This window comes from Puma concolor, chromosome C1 (genome assembly GCF_028749965.1).
Source record: "Puma concolor isolate L17-30 chromosome C1, mPumCon1.1.hap2, whole genome shotgun sequence".
NCBI lineage: Eukaryota > Metazoa > Chordata > Mammalia > Carnivora > Felidae > Puma > Puma concolor.
Window position 1 is genome coordinate 95,580,068 of NC_141674.1, and position 17,842 is coordinate 95,597,909.

The 17,842-nt window shown below is 48.3% G+C and overlaps 1 protein-coding gene across 1 annotated transcript; it reads right to left on the reverse strand.

Moving 5' to 3' along the window:
* Window positions 1-4,080: 4,080 nt before the first annotated feature.
* Window positions 4,081-17,333, reverse strand: OVGP1 (oviductal glycoprotein 1). Its single transcript, XM_025912085.2, is given in 12 exon segments — window positions 4,081-4,404; window positions 4,407-4,931; window positions 5,884-6,019; window positions 10,421-10,537; window positions 12,116-12,301; window positions 12,398-12,506; window positions 13,779-13,903; window positions 14,384-14,549; window positions 14,772-14,828; window positions 16,059-16,263; window positions 16,675-16,704; window positions 17,309-17,333. Coding segments are annotated over 12 exon segments (1,839 nt in total). The 3' UTR covers window positions 4,081-4,246.
* Between the last annotated feature and the right edge of the window lie 509 nt (window positions 17,334-17,842).

Here is a 17,842-nt window from a genome sequence, read left to right on the forward strand (position 1 = left end):
ATCATGCTAACTGTCGCTCTGGAAATTATTTTCTACTCAGGACCCATCGCAATGGAAAGGCCTGTAATGCTAAAATCGGAATACTCTTGATTCTGCAAAACTGTATTAAAGCAACATATGTTCAGTATCCACCGTATTTTAACTTCTAGTCCATTGAACTATTTGTTATCATGCTCCATACTGACGGAGCACACCTTGGAGCACCCGGATCAAACTCCTGGAGCACAGCACTAGGTGTCTACACAGACGTGACCAGATGGTGAGGCAGACCCGGTATGCCATGCTAAGCAACATGGACTGTATTCCATAAAGAGTTAAGGAACCATTAATTTTTTTTTAATCCTGGAAATGACACACTTAATACCTTCTATACACACTTTACCTATTTGTAGGTATTTGTACCTATTTGTGTTCCTATTTGTAACACTTTACTAGCTTCTAGATTGTAGTGTTTTAGAAGCATGTGGTAAGAGTAGCCAGTTTATAAAATGATTCCCTACATAAAGTTGTAGCAGCATGAGAGATTATTGGAACTTTGTCATGAATCTACTCCTGAACACTTTGAGCTATGCACAAAACCTAAAGGGTTTCTAATTTCATATTTCTTTCTTTATACAAAGAAATTCTTTAAAAAATGTTTAATGTTTATTTATTTTTGAGAGAGAGAGGTACAGGGTGTGAGTCGGTGAGGGGCAGAAAGAGGGAGACACAGACTCTGAAGCAGGCTCCAGGCTCTGAGCTGTCAGCACAGAGCTTGGCGTGGGGCTTGAACTCATCAACCACGAGATCATGATCTGGGCCAAAGTTGGACACTTAACTGACTGAGCCACCCAGGCGCTCCAAGAAATACTTAAATGGAAACTTGAAGCTCTACAGAAGATATGCTTATATCAATAACTCCCACTTATTGGCTTTGTATCAGATACATGTTTCATTTAACCATTGTAACAACCTTAGAAGCTGATTTAACTACCCCATGATCACATAGTTAATCAGAGCTGGGATTTCAAGTCTGGTTTGTCTGGACTCAACCTGTGTCTCAGAACTCAACCTGTATCTCAGCACAGCCCCTCCTCCAAGCTCAGGGCACTCATGCTCTCTCTGCTTCAATGTGCACAAAAGCACCGACTGTATTTTGTTGTTGTTTGTTTATTTATTTATGTATTTATGTATTTATTTATTTTAGAGAGAGAGAGATTGTAGAGCACGAGCGAAGGAGGGGCAGAGAGAGAGAGAGAGGAAGGGAAAGAGAATCTCAAGCAGGTCCTGTGCTGACAGCACAGAGCCAGACATGGGTCTCAACCTCATGAACTATGAGATCATGACCTGAACCAAAATCCAGAGTCCGACGCTTAACCGACTAAGCCACCCAGGTGCCCCAAATGTATCGACTTTAACGACAATGACAGATTTATATTTGATTTCATTTTCTGTACAGAGGTATTCTAACTGCTTTTTTCTACTCTCCTAGTTTTTCTTCCCACCTGCAGAGAAAATGTAACCCTGCATGCTGCTGCCCCCTGGTGGCAATATTCCTAACTCAACAAAAACAGGGTTTGGGAACCTTTTATGTAACTCTTCAAAGTCAAATGAGAGAGTGACAACAGCTCCTAACATGGTGTCCACAGATCACCTTCCTGTGCGGAGACAACCGGTGCCCGCTCATTAGTCATGCCCGTGGAGCTCGCGTCCTGCCCCCTTGCCCACCGCGTCAAACCTTGCCAGGCGTTCCTGGGACTTGATTGCACATCTGTGCCTCTGGCCACCTGCCATTCCTTACTCCAGGCTCCCTTACAGCACTTACCAAGGCTTCTTTGCAGTGAGATAGTAGTACATGAGCTCTGTTTCCTCAGCATGAGATGAAATGGTGAAGCACAGACCAGCCACTGGCTGCTCCCAGAGGTACATCACTTGAGTACTTTTCTCTCTCCACCTGCGAGTCAAGTCTTGTAGAAGCCCGGTCTTGAAACCTCACCCACTGTCCTCAGCCCAGCGGCCTCCACTCGGAATCACCACTCAGAATCATCCACCAGGAGAGGGGAGACGGGAGCAGTATACACAGGCCTCCTTCCCCAGTTAGTCCAGGGGTGTTTGGGCACCTTCTCCTCAAGGTATGGGGCCTATTCGGATGTCACTGCTGTAGCCCCTTCTAGTGGTCCAAGCAGGAAATATATGTATGGATACACATATTTCTATATCAACCAATCCATATGTAGTTTGAAATCATGATTTCACACTGATACTTCTGAGCCTAACGCCACAGGGTTCTTTCTAGCCTTTTCTGTTTTCCTATTTGTAACTACTTTCTCCGGCAGTGAGAAACATGGCCCTTCTTACCCACAGTGGATTTCCTTCTGTGTTTAATTCTGGAATGCATAGAAAGCAGTTTCAGAATTGCTACCTTATATACGTGTCAAAAGCAAATTTGCTGGAGGCCAGTATTTGTCCATGGTTCCTCTTTAGCTTTTCAATAAGGAGGCAAAATGCCGTTTTCCAAAGTGACTAAGGCTAGCTCTTTTCTTCCCTAATTCCTTCAATGTGATTACGCTGTTGGTGCATTTTTAATACGGCTAAATACATTTGTTGCTGTTTGTGCTTTAATTTTGAGTCGCTCTAGCTCCACCACGACCACCATCCTTGATTTTATTTATTTGTGGGATGTGAAACACTCTCATGGTTCGAAAAGTCAGAATGACACAAACACGTGTACTCAGGTAAGTGGCAACCCGCCCCCCCCAACCCTTTGTACCCCGTTCCTGATCTCCCATTCTCTCCACACCACCCTCACTCCACTCCTGCCAGTCCCGATTTCATTATTTCCGTGTTTATCCTTTCTGTTACTATTGTTTCTTTCCTTCCGTAATCTTTCTGTTACTTTCTATTACTCTGTGCACAAACGAGCAGACGTGTGTTTTCTTATGTCCCCTTTTTCCTTACGTGGAAGATAGTGTACTACGGACGTTTCTCTGCACTTTTGTTCTCTTGACAATAATACAGATGCTGTTTAAATGATGTGCTTAGAGGACAACACCAAGAGGGTGTGAATGTAAATACCGAAGAAAAGGGACCCAGGGAAGAGACTTGGAGCTCCCCAACATTAAGAGATCAGGGATAAGAGGAGAAATCAGCACAGAACGCTGTGAAGGAATGACCGGTCAGGTAAAATCAAAACCCAGAAGCATAGTTAAGAAAGTGTGTCACTGGGGGGCGCCTGGGTGGCGCAGTCAGTTAAGCGTCCGACTTCAACCAGGTCACGATCTCGCGGTCCGTGAGTTCGAGCCTCGCGTCAGGCTCTGGGCTGATGGCTCAGAGCCTGGAGCCTGTTTCCGATTCTGTGTCTCCCTCTCTCTCTGCCCCTCCCCCGTTCATGCTCTGTCTCTCTCTGTCCCAAAAATAAATAAACGTTGAAAAAAAAAAAATTAAAAAAAAAAAAAAAAAGAAAGTGTGTCACTGGGGTCCAGGTGGCTCAGTCTGTTAAGGGTCCGACTTCGGTGCAGGTCATGATCTCACAGTTGGTGAGTTTGAGCCCCACTTCAGGCTCTCTGCTCTCAGCGCAGAACCCACTTCAGATCCTCTGTCTCCCTCTCTCTCTGCCCCTCCCCCACTCGCTCGCACACTCACTCTCCCAAACATAAATAAACATTAAAAAAAAAAAAAAAAAGAAAGAAAGAAAGTGTATCAGGGAGGACAAAGTGACCAAGTGTGCCAGTGCTGCTGCTGCATCAAGGAGAATCAGAAGTGAGACTTGAACTCTGTATTTAACACCGTGGGCATCACCAGTGACCTTGGCAAAGAGTAGTTCTGATGTATTAATGGGAGGAGATGTTACACCGGTGTGACATGAGAGGATTGTGGGAAACCGCCCTGGAAGACATTCTGGCTCTGACCACCGGCAAAGTGAGTGTTGTTCAAGGCAGAGAGGGAAGCAACATAATCCACACTGGAAAACATCAGCATGGGCTAGACCCAAACTCCCTCCTTCCAAAAACAGCAGTAGGGGAACGTGAACTTGAAAGGCAGAGCTGACAATTGCATTGCTCAGGTCATTTCAAGAAAAGAACTCCAGAGAACTCAGATGGATTCTTGTGTTTCCAGTTTATTCAACAGAAAAGAGACGAACTCCCTGTGGCTTTGGGGCCTGCTCATAACCATGAATGGTCAATGAATGTCTGGGTAAGACCAGCTCCTGTCAGGGGATCTACAAGAAAAGATAAGGGCTTTCCCCAGCTTCTGCCTTCAACAGAGCTTAGGCTCCTTGACACACAGCAGAGTTTTCTGGGTTTTCTTTCTTTAGAGAGAGAGACAGAGCACTTGTTGGAAGGGTCATCGAACTGACAGAGGACTCGTTCCCATTAATGGGAACACAGGGGTTGTCCAAAGCAAGAGGAATGTGCCCTGGGGCTAGATGACAGGGCCAGAGGATGGCCTCCTGCTTTGGGCTTCTGTCTGAAGACCAACGTGACCAACCGGGTGGTCTGTGTCCACCTCAGAAGTGGTGGGCTCTCTTCTAAGAGTCTTGGTCTGCCTGTCAGGAGTGACTGTAATATTTCTGGATGGGGTAGTCATCATTCCAGGGGCTACAGCTCTCTTTCCAAGGGGCACGATCTTCTCTCCAGGGGACTTAGTCTGACCATGCATAGAAACCATACTCATCTCTCCGTGAGTCATAGTGTCTCCAAGGGTCTCAGTCTTCATTTCCACAGCCACAGTGTGCTTTCCAAAGGACATAGTTTCACTCGTAGGGGTCACAATCCCACTTTGGTGGCCTCTAGTCATATCTGCAGACTTCCTATGGGTGTTAGAAGCCATAGACTTTCCTTCTGAGGACAAAAGCCCCATATCATTGGTTCCAGTCGGACTTTCAGGGTCAGTTCTTAAAGAATTCATAGCAGTTGAGAGCCAAAATTTTGGTGAAGGAGTTGAGCTGAACTCTAGAGGAAACCATCGGAACAGGATGAGAGTCCTACCGCTTCCTCCCCAGCCTGTTAATTGCTGGCAGGACTACGACCACTCCAGGGCTGAAGGACTTGCTCCCAAAATCCAGAAGTGAAGGATTTCATAATGCACTGACTTGAGGGCATAGATAAAATCCCACCACATTGAAGCCCTGCTCCCCCACCTCATCATGTTGATATGATCCCAGGCACCTATGGGCACTCAGCACATTTACATTTCTGGGGAACGACCCCAAGAAGCCTGCCCGTTTTCTATGCTTAAGGCCTCACTTTGACCTTACTGATGGCACCTTCGGCAAGACCTTGCTGCCCCCCAAGGCCTAATAACAGAAACCTCCTGTGTCCCCCATGGTAGAAGGCACCAGGAACAACATGGAGGGCAAGGAGGCCACTCCTGACAGCATTTTGTAAAGAATTGGGTTGAAGTCCCATCTCTGCCCTTGACTAGCAGTATTGCCTTTCTGAGCCCCAGTGTCCTTGTCCCTAAAATGATAGTTATAAATCATCTCAAAGGATGCTGTAGCTGTAGCATGCCAGATTCCATCTCCTAACTACCAGGGAAGTCTCTACTATCAAAGAGGTTATCAAAAGAAATCTGACTTCCTCTTCTGGCCCTTGTCCCATGAAAGCAGGAGGAAGCCACAGAGAAATAAACTGACATATATTGAGCGCTAACATTGAGCCAGCAGTTTTCATTTCTTATCTCATATAGTTCTTATAACAATGTCATGAGTATAAGGATCATTCCCGTTTTGCAGATAAGGAAAACAAAGCTCAGAGGGTCAAATGGAGCCTGCCTCTAAGCCAAGGAAATGGACCGGCCTAACATCAAAGTTTGTTCTCTTCCTTCGGTGCCATGCTGTCTCACCGAAGCCTGCAGATCTAAAAGATCTGCTCCCAACCCCACTTCCAAGCCATAGGTACTTACCAGCTTGCACCAGGAAACTATGCAACTTGGAGACAAGGGGGAAAGGGCCAGTGCCACAGAAAGTGCCCTTAACGTCATCCAGGTCCAATGTCCACACCATGGCTCCCCCAAAATTCTCTCCTTTTATGAACCTTGCCTGAAAAAGGAGTAGTCAGTCAACCTGCTGTGCTGGCCATCCCTCAGACGGGTACAATGGCAAAACACTGAAGACAGACCCTCAGGAAACACTACAGTAGCATGGTTGGTAGTTACAGCCTGTATTTGAATCTAGCCTTTACCACTTATTAGCTAAGGGATCTTGAAAAGGTCACACAAACCTTTGCCTCATTTGTAAAAAAAAAGGGATAACATTTCCGGTATTTTTTAGGAACCAAAGAATCCCTTCATGTAAATGCTACAGCATGGATGGAGCTTGGAGACATTACGCTGAGCGAAATAAGCCCAGCACAACAGGACAAATATTGTACGATTCCACTCGTAGGAGGTAGAGGAGTCACATTCCCATAAATGGAAAGCATAGTGGTGGTCACTATCGGGGGTGAGGGAGAAGCGAATGGGGTTTCAGTTTGGGAAGATGAAACAGTTCTGGAGATAGGGGCGCCGGGGTGGCTCAGTTGGTTCAGTGTCCGACTCATGATTTCGGGGCAGGTCATGATCCCAGGGCCATGGGATCAAGCCCCACATTGGGCTCTGTACTGACCATGAAGCCTGCTTAAGATTCTCTCTCTCTCTCTCTCTCTCTCTCTCTCTCTCTCTCTCTCTCCCCCTCAGTCCCTTTCCCCTGCTTGCTCTCTCTCTCTCTCTCTCTAAAAGAAAAGTTCTGGAGATAGATAGAAGGTGGAGATAGTTACAAAACAATGTGACTGCACTTAATGCTGCTGAACTGGACACTTAAAAATGGGCCAAATGGCAAATTTTATGTTTATGTATATTTCACCACAATTTTAAAGATGATTTTTTTATATGAAATTTATTGTCAAATTGGTTTCCATACAACACCCAGTGCTCATCCCAACAGGTGCCCTCCTCAATGCTCATCACCCACCCTCTCCTCCCTCCCACCCCCCATCAACTCTCAGTTTATTCTCAGTTTTTAAAAGTCTCTTATGGTTTGCCTCCCTCCCTCTAACTTTTTTTTTCCTTCCCCTCCCCCATGGTCTTCTGTTAAGTTTCTCAGGATCCACCTAAGAGTGAAAACATATGGTATCTGTCTTTCTCTATATGACTTACTTCACTTAGCGTAACACTCTCCAGTTCCATCCACGTTGCTACAAAGGGCCATATTTCATTCTTTCTCATTGCCGAGTAGTATTGCATTGTGTATATAAACCACAATGGAAGACGATTTTTTAAAAAAGAATTCCTACATGTAAAATATTTGGATCAAAACCTTGCACATAATGAAAACTGTCTCACCAGGGTCCCAGTGCCAATCATTATTGTCATTATGCTGAAACACAGATGTTGCTATATTATTTTAAAACCACTTCCTCACACCGTATATCACAGTGACACTATAAAGAAGAGATAAAGCAGGTAATACTGTCACCTTTCCACAGATAAGAAAAGAGAGGCTTTTGTCCATGATTTTTAAAACTTCAGATATAGGGGTACCTGGGTGGTCCAGTTAGTTGAGTGTCTGACTCTTGATTTTAGCTCAGGTCATGAACCCAGGGTCATGGGATTGAGCCCCAAGTCAGGCTCTATGCCCAGCGTGGATTGGGATTCTCTCTCTCTCTCTCTCTCTCTCTCTCTCCCTCCCCCCCACCCCACCTCTGCATCTCTCTCTCTTTAAAATAAAATAAAATAAAATAAAATAAAATAAAATATTTTTTACAAATCATTAACAAAAAACCCTCACCTATAACTAAATGGCAGGGTTTAGACCCAAATCCGAGTCCTATTATTACTTTGCTAGTATTCTCTGTCATGGCTGATGGGAAAGACAGACTCCATCACATCCAAATAACTACATGACTTGGCCAAATCAATGGGCTCCTTTCTGAGATTTACTTTCCCCAAATGTAAAATAAGAAGAAGGAGGAACCCAATTATAGATAAGCTGAAATCGTCAAGATTCTGAGATCTTACTCTGCTTACAAACCAAGTTAGCCTGCCAGTTTACGTGTGCGCACACATGATCTCTGGATCAGAGGACAGACCATTATTACTCATGGCAAAAGACCAATCACAACAGCACTTTGACTTTGTTCCCCATGGCCTAGCTGCCCAAAGAATGACATGGCGAAGGCCAGATATACACCTGTACGTGCAGTGAGGTCTGCGGCACAGGAGAGGGATCCTGAAACTATGAGCCTTGAGCTTATGTGAGACAGCTGGCAAATCGGACCCTTCTCCCCTCTGGACGGTTTGAGAGCTTCACTGGGATGTAGACAAGTCCCCTCTGGGGAGGGGACTTCTACAATCTCTGAAAGTCAGCAAAGGCTCTGGGGGAAGAGGGGAAGGCAGCTTTCTACTTTTATTATAGCTGCTCTGTTTCTTTTGCTCAGAATGCCCAGACAGCGCAGAAACGCAGAGAAATCCAGGGATAATTATCTCCCGATGATGACCTCTGAGGTTTCTTCCAGCTCTGGGATTCTGTCATGAAATCCCTTAATCACCCTCACACGGGGCTCTGTTCCCCTCTAGTCTGCAAGGCACAGTAACTGCCCCTCAATGCGAGAACACCATCCCTGCTGGTCTCAGGTTTCCCCAGACACACAGACCAATGCCCTCCCCCATGCCCTGTGGATCATATATTGAATTCCATCCAACTGGGTAATTTCACTGAGTCACTGGATTTTTCTGTGTGTGTCCTCTGTTCCCAAACTGGAGTAAGATCCTGGAGGCTGAAAGCCATACTCTGCACCTCTCTCTGCACAGTGGGCCTCCCCCAGTGCTGTGCACAGAGGAGGTACATGGTGGGTCTTCACAAATGCTGCCCTATCACCTTGTGCTTTCTACCCCAAACTTCCCCCAAAGAACAGCCAACACCTGTCGCTTCTGCATCACCTATAGTAGAGGAGACAGTGACTTCTCTCTAATGAGACCCGATATCCAGGCAGTTGCCAAGTGCTGACAATTTCTCATTCAGACCCTACCTCCACTTCCAACCACCTGGTCCAACCCTCAGTATGTCACCGGCACACTTCTGAGTCTCTCTCAGAGCTTCCAAAATGCCAAACCGGTTACAGCAGGATCACATGGAAACATAGTAAAAACAGTTCCCAGATTCTTTCTAAGACCTGCTGAATATTCAGGGGTAGAGCCACATCTTTCTACATTTATCAAGTCTCAGGTGATTCCAAAGCAGAGGCAGGTTCAGAAATTACCAAAGCATGTCATTTCTGTTTTAATTCACTATAAAAAAAACCTGCCAGACTCGACTTCATTTAACATTGCTTGCGTGGGGAGAGGAGGTGCTCACCGTTAGGCTCTAAAGGTTTCAAACTTGCAGGTCATGTACCTGCACAGAAACCTGATTTTGCCTTAAAATGCCTGCAAGAAGAGGTCCAAACGTCTTTGCCAGCGTTGAAGTCCCTCTATAAACTGACCTGCACTTTACTGCCTTCTCTTACGCTTTACAAGACTTCTCTGCCCCACCCCAATTTTTCTTTGAACCTACTTTGAATGAGCTTTCAGCACCCTCTGACCCCATGTCATTATCTCCTGCCGCTCACCTCCCTGAGGAAGCCCTCCTTGACTTCCCTACTCCTGACACACATCTCAGTGATATTCACGGGGCACTTATCAAGTTCTACCTCATATTGGTATTTAGCTGTTGTGAAGTTATCTGGCCCAAGCAGAAAAGAAGAAACTGTTGCCAAAAATCTGCATAAACTGAGAGAAGTCATTTCTCCCCTCAAAACCGCGACTCCTTTTCTTCCAAAGAAGAGGGTTGGGGCAGGGGGCGCCTGGGTGGCTCAGTCAGTTAAGCATCTGACTCTTGATTTCGGCTCAGGTCATGATCTCTCGGTTTATGAGTTTGAGCCCCACATGGGGCTCTGTGCTGACAATGCAGAGCCTGCTTGGGATTCTGTCTCCCTCTCTTTCTGTCGTGCCCCCACTTGCTCTCTCTCTCTTAAAAATAAAAATTTAAGGGGCGCCTGGGTGGCTCAGTTGGTTAAGTGTCCAACTTTGGCTCAGGTCATGATCTCACCGTTGGTGAGTTCATGCCCCACATAGGGCTCTGTGCTCACAACTCGGAGCCTGGAGCCTGCTTTAGATTTTGTGTCTCCCTTTCTCTCTGTCCCTCCCCTGTTCACGCTCTGTCTCTCTGTCTCTCAAAACTAAATAAAAGTTAAAAAAAAAAAAAAGTAAGAAGAAGAGGATTGGATAGACGGATTTAGGAAACTCCAGTTAGGTCAGGTATGCCTGAAACTCACCTGATCTAGTAAATCTCACCTTTTCACCTCCACCCAGTAAACACACACACACACACACACACACACACACACACACACACACCGTACAGATAAGAGCTTCATGGAAGCCAGAGGAAACTATATGCTGGAGCAAGAAAGGACCAATGTCTTACCTTGTGACTGAAGCTGAGGACATCATCATAGCCAACCCACACATTCCCCTTGTAGGCGTATGGGACATGCTGATAGTCAATCCAGCGCTTCGTCGCTTTCTGGACGAAGGAGCAAATCTGCCAGGAGGATCACCAGGTTAGCTCCGGGAAGTCCATGGAGAGAAGCACCAGCAGGCAAACTGCTCTTTTCCCAGTGACAAAGCATCCAAGAATCCCTTGCCAGGGAATGAGAAGAGGCAAACCAAAGAGGGAGGGGAAAGCCACTCACAAAGGACCTCCTCTCTTTTCTGAGCAAATTCGTATTAAAATATGTTCCTTTCTCTAATGTCCGTGATGGAAAGAAAGAGAGAAACAAGGAGTGGCTGACATCCTTAAAAATCAAATCAGGGTTTGCTAAATAATGCCAATATCAAACTACGAATGGTAACCTATCTGACCCTTGACCAAACCTGTATCTTTTTCAGAGAGTTCCCATAAACAAACCTCTCCTGTCTTCTTTAGAAATCAGCATAAAGGGGCCCCATCTTGGAGGCCATCAAACTAGCTTGTGAATCTCTAATAAATTTCAGGTTTCTCAGGAGAACTGGGTTGTTACAATCAGTCAAGCATGTGAGTTTGGCTAGGTGCCCAGCATTGTGCTAGAAACCATACGCCACGAAGAAGCAGAAGTATTCAAGCTGGTTGCAGAAGCTAACGTCTGAGGCTTTTCTTTCTTTCTTTTTCTTTCTTTCTCTTTCTTTCTCTTTCTTTCTTTCTTTCTTTCTTTCTTTCTTTCTTTCTTTCTTTCTTTCTTTCTTTCTTTCTTTCTTTCTTTCTTTCTTTTCTTCCTTCCTTCCTTTCTGTTCTTTAAAGGTTCTATCAAACATGTCTTCAGTCTATAATGTCTTTCAAGACCATTATTTCAACTATGCCGTCACTCATAACCATGCTTCACTGGATTAGCAGGAAAACATTTCTACCCAGTCAGCGCAGAGCACTGTGCCTCCACTCCTACCTAAGGCACCCATGCACACCATGTGCCTCCGTACCCGCCATCCTTGGCCTGCGGGGCCCTTCCCTCCTGTCATTCCTGCCCATCAGGATCATTCCTGTGCTCCAAAGCCCTGCTCTAAAGCTACCTGCTCCATGAGACCTTTCCAGATCCCTAAGCCACACACCTTGTGCCTCTTATTGTCCTCTCTTACGTTTTATATTCCCTTGGGTCCAAGTCTCTTTCCTCCACTCAGTAGCAAGCTTTGTTGAGATGGGGATTCAGGGAGTGGAATCGGGGTAAGAGGAAAGAATCTGTAGTAGAGGAGGTCTTGGAACTGCTTCAACATAATCTCGTAGCGGGAGGGAGGGAGTCAGGGAGTGGACATGAAACAAGATGGGCCAAGAGCGGTTAGAGATTGAAGCTGGTGAGGGGTAGGTGGTAGTGGCAGAGGAAGGGAGGAGGTGATACTATTCTTTTACTTTTGCAAATGTTTGAAATTATATATATTTCAGGTACTAATAGTTTTTATTTAGGCCAGATAGTAAGTCAGGATTGACTTGTATAACAGTTAAGATTCTCTTTATATAGTGGATTTCTCTTGCACTAGTAAACTACCTCTTTGTCCTCCCGCCATCACCCTTGCCTTTGCCCTGTTGTCTTTGCTCTTGCCCCAACAGAGGATGGAGACCTGACTAATAGACAGAGGTCTCTATTCCTGTCACCTCATAATAAGCCAAGAAGCCATCTTGCTTGGTGTACTTTCCTGAAAGCGCAACACCCTTAGCTTCAGCCTGTAGCCCATTATTAGAGGCCTTGAGGAGGTTAAACGTCCGTCCATAGGTGGGGAGCCCCATGAGGAGCTTCTCTGGGGGTGCCCCCAGATTCCGCCAGTATTTCATGGCATGTGCCTGCAGGTGGGAAGAACACAAACCCCTCCTTGTTACTGACGGCCAATGGCCTGGGCTCAGGGGCAGGTGTCGGGGCCCCTCGAGATCTTTCCTTACCGAAGATTTGGGGTCTCCAGGCAGAGAGAACAGGGGACTATTGTGTCCTGTGAACTTTTCCCAGCTTCCATGAAAGTCATAAGACAAGACGCTGATGAAATCCAGGAGCCTGCAAAGGCAGAAGGAGGAGATAGGAAGGTTGGGCTAAGCAGATTTTCGAGTCAGGTCGCCAGAGGACTAACCAGCTGACTGGTTGTGTACTGGCCACTCCAGCTTCCCCCCCATTTTGGCCTGGGGTGCCTGCCCATCTGTGCCAGCCACTTGAGATCTGTCACCGCAGCAAAATGCTGGCTAGGGACAGCCATGCATGAAGACCAAGGCCATCCTGAGAGTTTCCATGGAAGTAGACGGGAGTTGGACCAAAAAACACATTCACGCCTGACACAAGTGCCAGCCGAGGTCACTTGTCACGACCTCGGTCATGCTGTCATGAGGAAGGCGGTACTCCCCACAGCAGCTACACAGCTTCCATGCTTCTGCCGTTCAAGACACCAGTGAAACCATCTCTTCCAGAACACTCTCAGGATGACCAAGTGTAACCAAGTACTTACCAGGTCAGCAGTGCACCAGTGCACAAAAATGCCAGCATTTAATTTTGATCTGGCCGCTGGCTTCAGTACCATCGCTCTCTCCGTTTTAGAGCTGAAGCCGTTGAGACTCTGAGGTTAACTAACTGGCCTCAAGTCACCCAGCTGGCCTGCCCGGCCGTTGAGACCAATGCTGACAAATTCTATGTCCCATGGGGTCCCTCCCTTTTGTCCCCACACCGAAACCAGGCTCCCTGGTGTAATCACACACCGAACCACGCCATCTTCTATTTTGCTCTCTGTTAGCCTCAGCGGCTCCTCTGTCAACACTCGATTCTTGAGGCTCAAGAAAATTAGCCCAGAACTGGCGTGTCCAGACAGAGTGAGTTATGAGCGGTTCTTTGTTTAGCTTTGTAACTTTTTTACAGAGACCCACGCTCTGAAAACTAGACCTGGTTGGGCATGCCTATTTCTGTTTTTGTGTCAGTGGCTGCTAACTCATCTGGCTCTCTGATGCCCGCCTTGTGCCCCACAGTGTATGTCTACAGCTGTACTCTGGGACGGCAGAGGCCAGGCCCCTGGTATTCTCTCCTTCGAGACTCAGCAAAGAGCTTTGCAGAAGGCTCTGCCCGAGATGATGTGACTGTGGGCACTGGTCCTACAGCTCCGTCTGGTCTCCTAAAGAAAGCCCAGGGTATGTGGGGCTGATCCCTGTCCCCACCTATGTTCCTCTGCCGGCCCCCCCAAATAGCACTTGCACATGGAGAGCTCACAGGCAGAGTGTTTGTGCCACGCCAGGGTTCTGAGCGTGACGTGCCTCCTTCCCTCCTGCCCCCCAGGCAGCACCCACTCACCTTCCCAGAAGGAGCACTTCATAAGCTGTTTTGATGATTTGTTCATCCCCAGAGACAGCGGCAGAGAGCAGCAGCTTGGGACGCCTGGTAAGCTGCGCCTCCTTCTGGAAGGCAAACAGGAGCTCCTGCCAAAAAAAGGCAGACGCACAGATCCAGACAGAGCAGCCAGGGAAAGAATCATCCGGGATACCTTTATTTACAGAGCCCCTTGAGCCAGGCTCTAGGGACAGAGAGGTGAGTCAGACACAGCCCCTGCCCCAGGCTCGTGACAGAGGCCGCCTTGAGCCAACGTGGTAAGTGACAATAGAGGGCTGGCCGGGCAGGGGGAGCACAGGCTGCCTGTGGGAGGCCAGGAAGCTGCACCGAGGAGGCATCACTTGGGCTGCAGTGCTGGAGCAGGACCTGGGTGTGACAGTGAAAAAGAGCCACTACGAGGACTCCTGCTCTTTTTGCCAGACCCTTCTAGGATGGCAGTAAAAGAACATTCTGCTACCGCTCTCCTGCCCCTGCCCCCACCTGGCCTTCTGCTCCTCCTACGCCCCGAGCCCAGATATAATAAAAGTAGAATCATTTCTGGATTCTGGAGCTTCCAGACTTGGCCTTACTTCAATTAAGAGGAGAAAAGTCCATCGGTCCCTCATGGGACTGCCTCTTACTCCAGGGTACAAGAAGAAGAGGTCCAGACCATCAAAGTTATGTGTCCTCAGGAGGGATATAACTGAATCAATAAACCTTTCCCGGTTGGCCGATGTGGAAAGCATGGTGGTGAACCTGCAGGAGACCCGGGGTGAGGCAAGGAAGGCTTTTCTCAGAACCACAACCCCACAAAGCCCCTTGGTTTGCACCTGGCAGCTGGCCCGCAGACACGGGCTGGAAGAAAGAAAGGCAGGTCTTTGAAACTCCCAACCCTTCTTAAAAGCCCCTCCCAGCCCTGGGGGCCAAATACCCAGGGATGGGGAATTCAAGCAGCAGGGAGGGGCCCCGAAGTGTCACCTGGTTGTGCCAAAGTTCCACCCACCAATGGACAGCAGTGTTTTCAGCTTCCTGTTCCTGTGACGTGGGATAGAGGGAGGTAAGCTGGGTCCCCACTCCAGTGGGCCCCTGGGGAACAGCGGAAAGTTAGGGGGGGAGGGGAGTGAAAGGGGAAGTCAGGTGGAGGGAGGGGCAGAGAAGTGCAGAGCAGAGAACAGGGAAGAAAAAAAAGGAAAAGAGGGGAGAACATTCAACCCATGCATCATCACAACCCGACCTCCCAGGCTGTCCAAAGTCCACCAAACTCCCCCACATCTCATGATGCTCTTGTGCGAAGGAAAAGAAGTAGTCTCAAGATGTTTCTCTTCACTGTTTTCTTAGTCAACAAATATTTATTGAGTAATTACTATGCGCCGTTGATTGCCTTAGGTGCTTGACTGTGGTACAACAGAGAACAAGACAGACAAGCTCCCTGCTCACAGGGAGCTTGTGATCTAGTGATGTGGGATTTATACCCTGGCCATCTATAACTATTAGCGCAGTGACAGACCTCTCCTTGGACAGGGAGAGAACCCAAGAGAGCTGGGGACAGGAATACAAGCACTTACTGAGCACCACTTCCGCTCAAGGCACTCACCTAACCACTGGTACGCAAATATACAGGAGACACTGCCCCTTCCCCCGGGGACCTCACTGTCCTGGGGGGGTGGGGTGCAGGTGACAAATGGTAATAAAGACACTAGCATTTGTGAAGCATCTGTGATATGCGGACCCTCCTTGAAGCATTTTTTTTTTTGCATTTTTAAAATTTTTTTTAAGTTTATTATTTATTTTGAGAGAGAGAGAGAAAGCTCAAGTTGGGGAAGGGCAGAGACAGAGAGGGAGAGAGAGAGAATCCCAAGCAGGCTCCACGCTGTGAGTGTGGAGCCTGTTGTGGGGCTCAAACTCACAAACCATGAGATCATGACCAGAGCTGAAATCAGACGCTTAACTGACTGAGCCACCCACGCGCCCCACCCCCCTCCCCGAAGCATTTTAATAGCATTAGTACATGAACTCCTTCCCTCTGGCTTGAAGGGTGAGCTGAGGGTTACCAGGCAGAGGCAACAAAGGCAAGGAGGCAAGAATGAGCTCAGGGTGTTATTCCTCAGGGAATTCTCAGGCAGAGATGATCCCGAGCCCCCTGTGAGAGGAGGCTAGGACCCGAAGAATCAGAAGAAAGTTGATAAGTCACAAGAGAAAATAGGCTTAATTTTCTTCTGTTTGTAAAATCTGAAAATCCGATCCCCACAGGCCATCGGAACACACTTCTCCTTGAGCTTGTTGAACTCTGGGTAGATAATTTTCTCATCCCGGAAATCCTTAGCAACAATGCGATTGTTGTTCATTGAGGCGAAGGCAAATATCAGGTGGGTACAGAGGAAGGGGTCCAGGTCACGGGGCAAGATCGAGGCGGGGCCAGGTCGGCTCTGCGCCCAGCCGGCAAAATAACACACCAGTTTGTGGGCGGCGCCTGGCAAGGGAGAACGTGCGTTAGTTGGCAGAGACCCAGGGAGAGGGTGGAGCTCAGCTTCCACGGAGCGGTGTGAACACAGCCCGAGAGGCCAGGCCACCGTAACCCCCACATACAAACACACCCCAAAGCTAGACTGAGGTCTGATTCCCCCTTCACCCCAACCGCTGAGGCCCCAGGGGGGAAAGAACGCCTTATAAAATCCTGATAGGATGGATCCTCAAGTCTGGACCCTGCCAACGCAGAGTGACAAGTGGCAGGTGACTGAAAATCTTCTGCTCAACTGCAGTGGATGGATGGTCCCTGACACAGGGGCCAGGGCAGGGAGGGGCTGCGGGAGACACTCAACACAGAGCGCTCCTCAGCTGGGGGAGCTCCCTGGCTCCAGAGAGGAGGACACACTCTCCTTACCATCGTGGTGCCTCAGCACAAGAACCAGCCCTGCAGGAAACAAAGGGTGGAATCACGCTCTGATTCACATGCATGCCCCGAGTGACCTGCCCCGGCCACCCTCCAGTCCTCCCGGGCACCCACCACCCGTGCCCCAGAGCCAGACACAGATGCACAAATGGAGACAGCCTCCCTTCACCTGTTTCCTCTTCTCTAAGTTGAACCAGTGGAGCCAAATCTATCAAAGCTCCTATTTAACCCCAACCAACACCATGTGGATACACACAGGCTCGGCACAGGGACAGCGATGACTTAGAAGTCAGCGAAAGCCGTAGGCCAGTGGTTGTCGCCTTGGCTGCAAGTATAAAAAGTGATACTCTGGCTCCTCCCCCTGGAGATTCAGATTTCACTGGTCCAAGGTGGAACTGGGCATAAAGATATTTAATGGGCAGCTGGATTTGAGAACCACTGCTCAGATGACTCCTGCCTGGGCTCCTCTGTGCCTTCCCCATGTCCCATCCCACCTCCACCTAAGCTGCCCCCCCCCCCCCCCCATCTCGAGTCCTAGGCTGCTTCTCAGGTGCTCAAGAGGCCTTGAACATTGCTGTCTGCTGGACTGAGTGACCTTTCAGGGGCTGGGAACTGCCACACTCACCAACCCACAGCAACAGCCTCCCCATCTCAAAGGTCTGAGAGCTACAAGGCTAGGGCTCGAGTGCCTTTATAGGAACTTCCCCGGGCACAGCCCCGGGACAGTGCTGACATAGCCTGGCTACACACACACAAAACCAGGGGCGGTGATGAATGGGCTGCTGCCGCGTCACAGTGACCCCAGCGCCTCCCGTCCTCCATCAGAGCCACAGTGATGCCAGCAGCCTCCCGTCCTCCCTCAAAACCAACAAAGCAGCAGCTGGGTCTGACCCTGGCACACGGTGGGTGTCCGCCACGGGCCAGGGCGAGGGCAGGGCAGCGCTCAGCCCAGTTCCTGGGATTCGCGCCACAAGGACTGAGTATGAGGAGTACACACTATATGGAGGCAGTCATTCCATTGTTACCGGATTATTAGTTGGGGAAGGGGTGGAATATAAAGTTTAAAAGTCCCAGCCTTGGACCTAGGCACGGTAAGGTTTGAACCTCCGTGTTGCTTAGCTTTTTGAGCTTCAGCTTCCGCACTCATAAAACAGCTCAT